General features: G+C 31.9%; 1 protein-coding gene across 1 annotated transcript; it reads left to right on the plus strand.

The window, feature by feature from the left end:
- Positions 1 to 2,275: 2,275 nt before the first annotated feature.
- On the plus strand, positions 2,276 to 11,501 carry LOC145791642 (eukaryotic translation initiation factor 5A-like). Its single transcript, XM_082872030.1, has 5 exons — positions 2,276 to 2,352; positions 6,778 to 6,913; positions 10,185 to 10,307; positions 10,583 to 10,657; positions 11,093 to 11,501. The coding sequence occupies exons 1-5, from the start codon at positions 2,276 to 2,278 to the stop codon at positions 11,192 to 11,194; spliced, it is 513 nt and encodes a 170-aa protein (XP_082728156.1). The 3' UTR covers positions 11,195 to 11,501.
- Positions 11,502 to 13,217: the final 1,716 nt, after the last annotated feature.

Raw genomic sequence — 13,217 nt, forward strand, 5'->3', positions numbered from 1 at the left:
ATAGATTGAGGCTAAGGCAATCAACACTCGAATGGTGGCAATTTTGGCCACCGGAGCATATGTATCAAGATAATTAATACCCTCTTTTTGAGTAAAACTCTGAGTAACTAATCTTGCTTTGAACTTGTCAATTGTGCCATAAAATTTCATTTTCCTTTTGAAAATCCATTTACAACCAATTAGTTTGGATCCAGGTGGCAAATCAGCAAGTATCTAGGTATTGTTACCCATGATAGAATCCATTTCATCGTTTATTGCTTCTTTCTACAAAGCAACATCTTGAGACTTCATAGCCTCCTCAAAGGTTAATGGATCTGAATCTATATTCAAAGAAATCATTGTTTTCTTACAATAAGCTTTCCTAGTTCCTTTTACAAGGTAAACAATGAATTTAGGGCCAAATGACTTCTCAGTCCTAGCCCTCTTACTCCTCCATAGCTCAACAGGCTCATTTGGTTCATTAGGCTCAATGTGTTCATGTCGTTCACTTTTCTCTGTAGACATCAAAGGAATTGATTCATTTTCTTGATTAGAATCCAACCTTGGAATGGTTGTGAAATGATTCTCATAAAATATCGCATCACGTGATTCAATGATGGTATTTGTTTCCACTAAACCATTGGGCTCTACTACCAGAAACTTATATGCTTTGCTATGTATAGCATAGCCAAGGAATATGCATTCAATTCCTTTTTCACTAATTTCTTCCTTTTAGGTTCAGGTAATCTGACTATTGCTCTATAGCCCCATGTTTTCAAGAAACCTAGATTAGGTTTCTTGTTTTTCCAAAGTTCATAAGGAGTAACATTTCTTTCCTTGGGAGGAATTCTATTGAGTATGTGACAGGCAGTGAGCAAGGCTTCACCCCAAAAACTAGAACTTAAACTGGAGTAAGAAAGCATAGCATTAATCATTTCTGTTAATATCTTATTTTTTCTTTCAGCTACTCCATTTTGTTGTGGCGTGTAGGGTGCAGGCTTTTTATGAATAATACCAACATTTTCACAATATTCTGGAAAATGGTATTCATTGCCTCTATTAGACCTAAGTCTCTTTATTTTGACATTACATTGATTTTCCACTTCTGTCTTAAAAATCTTGAATTTATCAAGCACCTCATCTTTTGAATGCAAAAGATAGATATGACAGTACTTAGAAAAATCATCAATGAATGTTACAAAATATCTCTTACCACCTCTAGTGGGGGTACTATGCATGTCACATACATCACTATGCACAAGTTCAAGCAGAGATGTGATTTTATCTACTTTAGGAAATGGAATGCGAGTAATTTTAGATTGCACAAAAAATTTTCATTTTTCAAACATATCAATATCATACTTAGGAATTAAATCTAAATTAACCAAATCATGCATTTTCCTAGTATTAACATGACCTAAACGAGCATGCCATAAAGAAAGAGAATAAATAATATAAGCAGAAACATATGTATTATTAATAACGTTAAGTTTGAACATTCCTTAATATATGTAGCCCTTCCCAACAAAAATCCCACCCTTAGATAGGACAAATTTGTCCGACTCAAATACTAACTTGAAACCATGTTTATTAAGCAAGTTTCTAGATACAAGATTTTTCCTAACATCAGGTACATGATAAACGTCACTAAGACTTAAGACTTTTCCAGATGTGAACTCTAAATCCACCGTCCTTTTGCCTTTGATAGCAACAGTTGAAGAGTTGCCCATGTAGAGAATTGTTCCATCACACTTGTTCATAAGTAGTGAAACGGCTTTTGTTGCTGCAAACGTGCCTTGTTGCTCCTGAGTCAATCCACCAGTCACTAGCATCTTCGAGCATATTCACATCGGATACAACAGCCACTAACTTGTTCTTGGTATTTGATGCTTCTAGTTTCTTCTTGTATGACCGGCATTCATTTCTGAAGTGCCCTGGTTTGCCACAGTGCCGACAAGCGCTTTTTGGCTTTTTAGCATCTTTCTTGGGTTAGGGTACACGCTTACGCTTCTTTTTGTTAAACCTCTTGCCATCATCCACTATGTGGATCTTGGAAGTCTGAGCCAATTGCTTATCTTTACCTTCAAGAAGCCTTGACTCTTCCTCAACTCAAAGGTGTTGAGCCAATTCCTCTAAAGTAAGATCTTCCTTTTTGTGTTTTGGAGTTTTCTTAAAATCCTTCCAAAAAGATGGCAGTTTCTCTATTATAGATGAAACTACAATAGATTCATCCATGTTCATATTCTTTTGTCGAAACTAGCTCAGAATATATTGGATCTCATGGAATTGTTCCATAATGGGCTTTGTATCAATCATAGAAAAACGTATAAAATTACTAACAAGAAATTTCTTACTGGTGGCATCCTCGTTGAGGTACTTTGACTGTAATATGTCCCATAGTTGCTATGCCATTTCCAGATGTTGATACACATCGAATAAAGAGTCTGACAGCGCATTCAAAATGTGTCCTCAGCAAATGTAGTCGTCATTCTCCTATTTGGTTCTGGTACGGGTTTGCTCCATAGTCTCATGTTCTTGCTCCACTAGATAGGGGGTAGTTAGCACATAGACCAATTTGAGCGTAGTGAGCAAAAAACGCATCTTCTTTTGCCAGCGTCCACTACTACAAAAATAGTTAAAGATCACACTTTGATAAAAAAAAAGATCTCACTTTTATTGGAAGTGTGATAAAAAAAATTAGATTGATATTTTAATCACACTTAATTTGATTGAGTGTGATAATATTTATTTTTTATGTCACTTTTCAATTAAGTGTGATTATATATATATATTTTTAATCACACCTTCTAATTAAAGTGTGATTATATGTACACTACTACTTTTTAATCACACTTTTTAAACAAGTGTGATTATATATATATTTTTTAATCACACATTCTAATTAAAGTGTGATTATTTATATATTTTTTAATCACACCTTCTAATTAAAGTGTGATTATATATACACTACTACTTTTTAATCACACTTTTTAAACAAGTGTGATTATATATATATTTTTTAATCACACATTCTAATTAAAGTGTGATTATTTATATATTTTTTAATCATACCTTCTAATTAAAGTGTGATTATATATACACTACTACTTTTTAATCACACTTTTTAAATAAGTGTGATTATATATATATATATATATTTTTAATCACACTTCCTAAATAGGTGTGATTGTATAAAATATTTCAAATTGATTTTTATATAAAATATACAATTCTCAAATTTTTAATCACACTTAATCTGATTGAGTGTGATAATATTTATTTTTTATGTCACTTTCTAATTAAGTGTGATTATATATATATATATATATATAGGGTAAATTACACTGGCACCTCCTAAGGTTTATGTTTATTACAGTTCTCCCTTTACGTTTTGAAAATTACATCTCCCTCCCTGAGGTTTAAAGTTTCATTACAGATTCTCTCCTTAGCAATTTAATTTTTTTAAATACTAATTTTACCCTTACTGGGTAAATTACATTGACACCCCTTACATTTTAGAAATTATAATCCCCTCCCTAAGGTTTAAAGTAGCATTACTAATTGACCCCTCGGTTAGTATTAGTTGGAAAAAAAATTCATTGAAAAAAAATTAATTGGAAAAAAAATTATTTGAAAAAAAATTAATTGAAAAAAAAATTGTTAATAAAATTTTTAAATTTCTGTTTAAAAACCAACATAAACTTATTTTTTGAATTTACGTTTTTTCTTCAAATTTACAAACTGAGACAACCATTTATAAATCAAAAAAATTATCAAATAAGTTTTTAAGACAATTTTTAAAATTTTTGTAAATACAAATTGAAAAATGAAAACGAAATGGTTACCAAACAGACTTCAAAAGGTAAAAATATCGTAAAATTAACAAATAATTAAATAAGTTACCAACATAAGAAATGACTTATCAAAATATTCTTAGGCTATGTATGGTTTGATTTTTAGAAAAAAAAATTAAAAATTAAAAATTAATTTGGTTAAGAAATAAAAAATAAAAAATAATTATCATTTTTATATAATTTTTATCTTTCGAGTGGTTAGAAATAATTTTTTACAAATTAAATTGAAACAACCATACGTATGTATATAACCTGCCCAAAAGTTAAAATGGTAATTATTTTTTACCCTTAAATGATAATTATTTTTTAGTTTTTATTTTTTAACCAATTTAATTTTTAATTTTTTAAATTTTTTTTCTAAAAATCAAACCATATATGGCCTAAGAATCTTTTGATAAGTCATTTTTTACGTTGGTAACTTATTTAATTATTTGTTAATTTTACAACATTTTTACCATCTAAAGTTTGCTTGCTAAGGTCCCATTTGGTAACACTTACGTTTTTAGTTTTCTGTTTATATTTACAAAAATTTTAAAAACTCAAATAAAAACTTGTTTGGTAAATTTTTGATTTATAAATCAGTGGTCTCAGTTTATAAATTTGGCCAAAAAATATAAACTCGAAAAATGTGTTTCCGTTTTGAGTTTTTAGTTTTTTTTTTTTTTTACCACCCAATACTAGCCACCACCCGCCACCATTTTCCACCACCGTCTTCCGCCACCACCACCCACCACTCATCCCCTACCACCACCTGCTACCACCACTCACCACCCACCTACCACCACCACCCACCACCCGCCACCAACACCCACCTGCCAGCCACCATCACCCACCACCCACTCGCTACCACTCGCCACCACTCGCCACCACCACTCACTCGCCACCACCACCCACCGCCATCTACCCGCTACTTGCAACTACCATCCACCGCCCACCACTTACCTGCTACCACCACTCAGTACCCATCTACTACCACCATTTACTACCCGCCACCACCAGCCACCCACCACCACCAGCCACCACCACCCATCACCACTACCACCTACCACCCACCACCGCTACCACCTAACACCCATCCGCCCCCCACCTGCCACCACCGCCACTCACTCGCTACCACCTGCCACCTTCACCCACCCACAGCCACCACCACTCGTCATCCACCACACACCTGCCACAACCACCCACCGCCTGTCACCACCATTCACCACCCGTTACCACCACCACCACCACACACTCGCTACCGCCCACCACCCGCTACCGTCACCCACCTACCCACCATCACCACCCACCACTTACCTGTCACCACCACCCACCCGCCACCACCCGTTACACACCTGTCGCTACCACCCGCCACCACCACCACCACCACCCACTCACTACCACCCCCTATCGTCATCCACCCACCCATCACCACCCGTCATCCGCCACCCACCTACCACCATCACCCACCACCCGCCACCACCACCACTCACTCGCTACCACCCACCACTCGTCACCATCACCCACCCACCCACCCACCCACCACCACCACCCAATCGCCATCAGCCACCACCACCCGCAACCCACCACCCACCGTCACCACTTTCCACCACCGTCTTCCGCCGTCACTTGCCACCACTTGCCATTTCTCACTCTTTTTTATATTTTTAAATTTTTTTAAACATTTTGTCAATTACCAAACGCGTTTGTAGTTTATGTTTTTCTAAAAATAAATAAAAAATAAACAAAAACCAGTTTATAAATTTTTTGTAAATATGAACTGAAAATGTAAACGTTACCAAACAGACCCTAACCATTTCATTTTCAATTTTCAATTTATATTTGAAAAAATTTAAAAAACTATCATAAAAACTTATTTGATAATTTTTTTGGTTTATAAATGGTTGTCTCAGTTTGTAAATTTGAGGAAAAAATATAAATTCAAAAAATAAGTTTACGTTGGTTTTTAAATAGAAATTTAAAAATTTTACTAGTAAATTTTTTTTTCAAATAATTTTTTTTCCAATTAATTTTTTTTGGGTAAATTACACTAACACCCCCTGAGGTTTATGTTTATTACAGTTCCCACCTCACCTTTTGGAAATTACATTTCCCCCTAAAGTTTAAAGTTTCATTACAGATTTTTTCCTTTTTTTTTAAGGTTTAAAGTTTCAATACAGATTTTCCCCTTTAGCAATTTAATTTTTTTAAATACTAATTTTGCCCTCACTGGGTAAATTACATTGACACCCCTGACATTTCAGAAATTACAATCCCCTCTCTAAGATTTAAAGTAGCATTACTAATTGCCCCCTTGGTCAGTATCAGTTGGAAAAAAAATTTATTGAAAAAAAAAATTGTTAGTAAAATTTTTAAATTTCTGTTTAAAAACCAATATAAACTCATTTTTTGAATTTACGATTTTTCTTCAAATTTACAAATTAAGACAACCATTTATAAATTAAAAAAAGTATCGAATAAGTTTTTACAACAGTTTTTAAAATTTTTGTAAATATAAATTGAAAATTGAAAACGATGGTAAAAATATCGTAAAATTAACAAATAATTAAATAAGTTACCAATATAAGAAATGACTTATCAAAAGATTTTTAGGCTATGTATGATTTGATTTTTAAAAAAAATTTAAAAATTAAAAATTAATTTGATTAAGAAATAAAAAATAAAAAATAAAAAATAATTATTACTTTTATATAATTTTTATCTTCCGAATGATTAAAAATAATATTTATAAATTTAATTGAAACAGTCATCCGTATCCGTATGTATATAATCCAAAAAAAAAGAAGTAGGCGCTAAAATAAAATGTCGTGGCGCCAATCACCAAAAAATAAAAATAATAATTAAAAAAAAAAGAAAAAAAGAAAAAAGAAGAGAGGTTCTGTTGCTATTCAGCAAATAAGAGAGGGAGAAGATAAAGGGTTAGTGACTATTGATGTCCGGTCAGACTATTGAACCAAGCAAACCAGAGCCGCCACTCTACTATACCAGTAAACACAGCTCTACAAGGAGTAACTGTCACAGATTCTCTCTCTCTCTCTCTCTATAATTTCTCGGGGTTTCCATTCGCTGAAGAAAAACAGGTACAGAATCAGCTCCATTACTCTTTTACATATATACAAATCGAACCCAGCTTTTGATTCTCTGATGTATGTATAGACTATAGTATCGTGTGTTTTGAGTTGGGACTGTTCTAGGGTTTCTTCTCAATCACAGACTTTGGCAAGGCGTGTGCACAATAGGGACATTGGAGGTCATTAAACATTTTTTTTAATTTTTTTTTTCTATTTTCCTATTCGAATTTAGGTGTTTGAATTTCTTGGTTAAGTTTTTGGTTTTCATTGGAGATTATCTTTAATTGGGTTGGGTTTCTAAGTTCGAAAAGCTTTGATTAATGATGAATCTTGAAACCCATCAATATTAAATACTAACATGTTGTTGATACAAAAGAACAAAGAAAAAAGGTGTTAGCTGCACTTTTTGATGTGGTAAGCTTGCTGAAAACAATAATTCAATAGGTTCAAGAATTCATGTACTATTGCTTTTTGGATCAGTTCATTATGAGTTGTCGGTAAAATTTTAGAATGTAGTTTTTGTTTCTTTATGTTCTTTGTGTCTGCTAGGTACTCGATCAAATGCCACAAAGTGGCTGCGTTTTCTTTGATGTTGCTGACATATGTATTATATTAGAAAATTCAAATGCCTTGTGGTTTTGTTGGGTTGCTTATATGATGAGAGGAAATTGAACACTAGCTTTGCCTTTTTTTCACCAAAATTATTTTCAATTTGCTATTTATTAGAATAGATATCTGTCAATATGGGATAAGGAGCTCACAAGCAACGCAGATATAGCTTTTTAAAAGGACAAGTGTATTGTCATTTTGTGTAGAGGTGAGTTTTGGATGCTGTCACCAGAATGAAATTCTATGAAGCACAAGAGGGAGTTTCACCCGAAAGTATTCTCCGATGAACTATTCTGAGGTCTACTATTCCACTTACTACAGGAGAAATGGTTATTTATGGAAACTTGTTCACATTATGTGTACATATTGTATTTTTTGATTGCGTCATTGTTAATTTTTTCGTTTTCTGATTGCATTACCGTTTCAGATATATCACTACAAATATTGTATATTTATTAAAAATATTGCCCAATACCAAAGAGAGTTCAAAAACAAGTACATACCGTACCACTGACAAACTTGTTCCTTATCCAGTACGGGATTGACAACGTTGGTGTTGACATTTTAAGTGTTAAAAAAAAAATTAAATTTGAAGTTAAAAAAATTATTATAAAATTTCGTAATATCAATCACAAAATCATAAACTCATTACAAATTGGTGTTACAATATTGTAACCAAACCACAAATAAATCACCAACTTTTGTTCCATGACCCACAAAATTGTAACATTTTGTTACGTTAATCTATGGTAAAATTATGTATTTTGTGGTTGATGTTATGCTAATTTATGGTAAAGTTATGGATTTTGTAATTGATGTTATAAAATTTTATGATAAAATTATACCAATTGTGGTAGGGTGCATATGGTATGTGCCAGGGTGCATATGGTGTCTGTCAACCGCTAGTAACTTATTAAATGTACTAATTAGTGTACAATGGTTTTTATCTTCTGTTCTAGTTAATCCAATGATCTTCTTAATTAGTTTTTAACAATTAATACTTAGTTATTGGCAAATTAAATCTGAATTCCATATTGGAGAGACCTACACCTTAGTTGTACCTCTAGTACTTTTTTCCATGTGTTTGGATGATTTCAAAGCTAAAGTTCATGGCTTTCAAAGCCCTTTTTGCAGCTGAATTTGTAGATTTTAAATCTTGTCTACTTGCCTTTATTTTAATTCTTTCTTACTAGTGTATGTGACATGGTTTCTTCACTTTGATACAAGTCTGTACATGGAGAAAGTCAATCTAATTGGTAGAGTCATCTGTGATCCATGACTACCAGTACCTTAGTTGTGTTTTATCTTTTCCTTCTTGTGGGTTATGTTAGGGTTGTTAGAATCTTACAATATACGATTTCATTTATATGATTCAATTCATGGTGTTGAATCTTAAATTGGGTGAATTTTTTATTCAATTACGATTCAATACGATTCATTGTGATTTATAGGGCCATCCATAAGGTAAGGCGAGTAAGGCCGTCGCCTTGTGCCCCCAAATTTTGTCTAAAAAATAAACTTCGAAATAATCTCAATCTTAAGTTATGTTTGGTTAATTATTTCAGTCATAAGTTATATTTGGTTTACTAAAATAAAGTTAAATAGAGTAATCATTCCATCATAATATTCATTTCACATTTGATTTACTAAAAAAAATTTAAAACGAAATCAACATTCACCATTTTGAGGGAATGGTAACTTTATGAGTAACGAATGACCATTTTCATTTCAATGAACCAAACACTGCATTATAATATTAGTAGTTTAAAAATAAAAGTTTAAACAAACAATTAAATTGGTGAATTATTTAAAAATAATGGATGATTGCTTGCTAAATGTATGAATTATTTATAGAATATTGTTTAACTATACGAGTTACAATTGCTTCTGGAGAAATAATTTTTTTTTTAAATTGCGATTAATCAAATTTCACAATTTAATTTACTACATTAGGTAAAAAGTGTGAATAAATTAATAGTGTTAACAATAAAAAATATTAAAAAATTATCTCAATAATTATGATTTACGTCAATAACTATGTGTACCATATGCAACAAATTTATAGAAGGTACAAGCAAAAAATAAAAATAAATTGAAGATTTTTACTATTTTACCAATATATATATATATATATTAAAATATGTATGAGAATAGAGGTCCCATCTTCTGACTTCGCCTTAGGCTCCCAATAAGTTAGGGTTAACCCGGGTGATTTACAATGATTCACTACGAGTCATTGTGATTCAGCGTGATTCATTTTTGTTTGTATAATACACGATATAAATCGTTTTCACTAAATAAAATAAGAGATTAATTAGTTATATTGATATATGTAGTTTTATATGTATATAAATATATATAATTAAGTTATATTGATATTTATTTCATTTTAAATACTATGTGTTTATATATATATATATATATATAATTATATGTCATGCTAAATAAAATGAATCATACAGTTCATGATTCAAAATTTTAACAAAGTGATTCACGATTCAATTCTTGATTTGGCAACAATAGTTAGGGATTTTATTTATTCCTCTTGTGTTGATTGTGGCCTTGCTAGCAACCAGAACCCACATAATTGCTTAGTTTGTGTCACAAGAATGCCTCCTTATATGTGAAGTGTTTTTGGACTTTCTTACTAATATATGTAACTCTGATACAGGTTGTGGAGGTCTCAACTTCCAAAACTGGCAAGCATGGTCATGCCAAATGTCATTTTGTTGGTATTGACATTTTCAATGGAAAAAAGCTTGAAGATATTGTTCCCTCTTCCCACAACTGTGATGTATGTGCTTCCTTCTCAGTCCTGTGCATCCCAAAAATGCCTTTTAAGGATCATTTTTTTGTTATCGTGGTTTGTTTTACCCCCTTTCTTATAACTAAGCTCTCAAATCATAATGACTTGTTCTCATGAATTGCAGGTTCCTCATATCGCCCGTACAGACTACCAACTGATTGATATCTCTGAGGATGGATTTGTATATATACGAACTTTCTCTTGTTCAATTGCCTTGTTGCTTTTGGTGTAAATTCTGTTTTATACTATTCCCAATGTTGTAGGTGAGCCTGCTGACTGAGAATGGTAATACTAAGGATGATCTGCGCCTTCCAACCGATGAAAATCTGCATACGCAGGTTACTAGATGTCATTCTCCCTTTCATTGTGGATGCTTATCTTTTACATGCATCTTTTATGAACATGTGCCATAGCATTGAATCTCTCTGTTGGCGTACAGCTCTGTTTTAATGTCATCATTTTTATGTGGATCCAGTTGTTTGTTATGTTTCTGATGCAATTGTTGAGTTTTAATTAAAAATTTCTCAGCAGGTTAATGAGTTAGTTAATTATATCTTCTGGATCGTACTTGCTAATCTGTTTACAGTATGATGCCAGACATTGATAATTGGAAAGTTAATGATCAAACTACTGTGAATTTGTTTTTATACTTTTGTTTGTGATATTGATTCCTCTCTGCCCTTACTTAAGCGGAAGTTTCGTACACTGAGTACACCATTTTTTTTATTGATTCCTCTCTGCATTGCTAATAGTCAATTGTTTGAATGCTACAGATCAAGGATGGATTTGGCGAGGGGAAGGACCTTGTCGTGACTGTGATGACTGCCATGGGAGAGGAGCAGATCTGTACCCTCAAGGATATTGGCCCAAAGTAACTCCCTGAAGCTTTGGAGAAAGGTAGGGGATTTCAATTTCAAAGTGCAATAGAGATAATAATAGCTATAAGAGGTTTTGGTCTGGTTTGAGGACAAAGGCCCACCATTTTGAGAACTGTCTACTATTGGATGGATTCTTCAAATATGGTATAGCCTTCCATCTAAGACAAATTTTTCATTATTAGGGTTTTATAATTATAATTTTTCTTTTTGCCTGTTTGGTTACTGCTTGAACAATGTTGGGGAATTGATTTTCCAGCAAGACTGTAAGACACTTATTTTGGACCTTGGATTGTTGTGGGTATCATGTTTTACGCCATGTTCATCTCTACACCTATATCCACAAATTTTTCTTCGTAACATACAAGATATACAATGCATATAATAAGTGTAGAGAGAAAATAAGGGAGTATTTAGAAGCTCCGGTGAATTCTTTTCATAAATGCAGCCTCTGCTTCTCCAAAACTTGCTGCTGTTGGTGATAGTAACTGCAATGTATGTACTCTCCCCCCTCCAAAAAAAAAAAAATGGAGTAAATTCTTGAGTTTTTATTTATTTATTTATGGGTACCTAGAATTATGGTTCAACAGTAATAATAATATACATTCACAAAAAGATCGTACACATGTATTGAGATTTATCATTTTTAAATACTGTGCTCATTAGTGACCTCCTAATTACAATGTCATTGACACTGAGCTGCTATGGCATCTAATTGTTAACAGGGAAGTTACTTCCAAAAGGATTAAGATCAAGCAGAAATGATTAATGTACCTATTTTGGTTTTCTGAATTAACTTTTTAGTTTATTCATATGAATCAGCGGTTTCTGGATTAATTTGTGTTTTTATTTTTCAGGTCAGAAATTTTTTGGAGAGATGCAAAATATGGTCCAAGAATTAAAGAACTTAGTTTTTTAAGTTTTTTATTTTTATTTTTTAATATATGTAAGCACAGTTAATTTTTTTTTATTTAATTCCTTTGTATATACTTTTGAATATTTAATTTTCATTTATGAAATATATGACGTTATTCTATTCAATATGTGGTTATGATTCAAAATATAGTATATAGTGTGTATTACATTCTTCAAATGTGCATACAAAAATAATATTGATTATTTTTGAAATATGTCGAACCTTTTTTTTATTACAGATTTTATTAGTTATTAATCACACTTAAAAGGTGTGATCTAAATGTTATTAATCACACTTAAAAAGTGTGATTAAAAATGACCTTTTTTAATCACATTTCCAAAGATCACACTTAAAAGGTGTGATCTAAATGTTATTAATCACACTTAAAAAGTGTGATTAAAAATGATTATTTTTAATCACACTTTCAAATATCACACTTAAAAGGTGTGATCTAAATATTTTTAATCACACTTAAAAGGTGTGATCTAAATGTTATTAATCACACTTAAAAAGTGTGATTAAAAATGACATTTTTTAATCACATTTCCAAAGATCACACTTAAAAGGTGTGATCTAAATGTTATTAATCACACTTAAAAAGTGTGATTAAAAATGATTATTTTTAATCACACTTCCAAAGATCACACTTAAAAGGTGTGATCTAAATATTTTTAATCACACTTAAAAGGTGTGATCTAAATGTTATTAAGCACACTTAAAAAGTGTGATTAAAAATGATCATTTTTAATCACACTTCCAAAGATCACACTTTAATAAAACTTAAAAGGTGTGATTAAATAACATACATCACACAAAAAAAGTGTGATCTTTATCTGTTTTTGTAGTAGTGGTCAGAAATTTCTTACATCAAAACGGTCAAGCTTCATGAAATCTTGAGTCATTTTACGAATAGACATCACCATATCTAAATATTGTTTTTAGATTTTTGGAACAATTTGTCTTGAATTCTTAAGTTGGTGGTCTTCGAGTCTTCAAAACTTGGTGATGAACTTGTCTATATAGAACAGAAATTTGATGCTTCAAGTCGCGTTACTAAGTTGCTTTCCTAAAGACAATATTTTCACCCACCAAAAGGTGTGCATGGGT

The sequence above is a fragment of the Camellia sinensis genome, chromosome 5 (assembly GCF_055761805.1).
Source record: "Camellia sinensis isolate YWXY chromosome 5, ASM5576180v1, whole genome shotgun sequence".
Taxonomy (NCBI): Eukaryota; Viridiplantae; Streptophyta; class Magnoliopsida; order Ericales; family Theaceae; genus Camellia; species Camellia sinensis.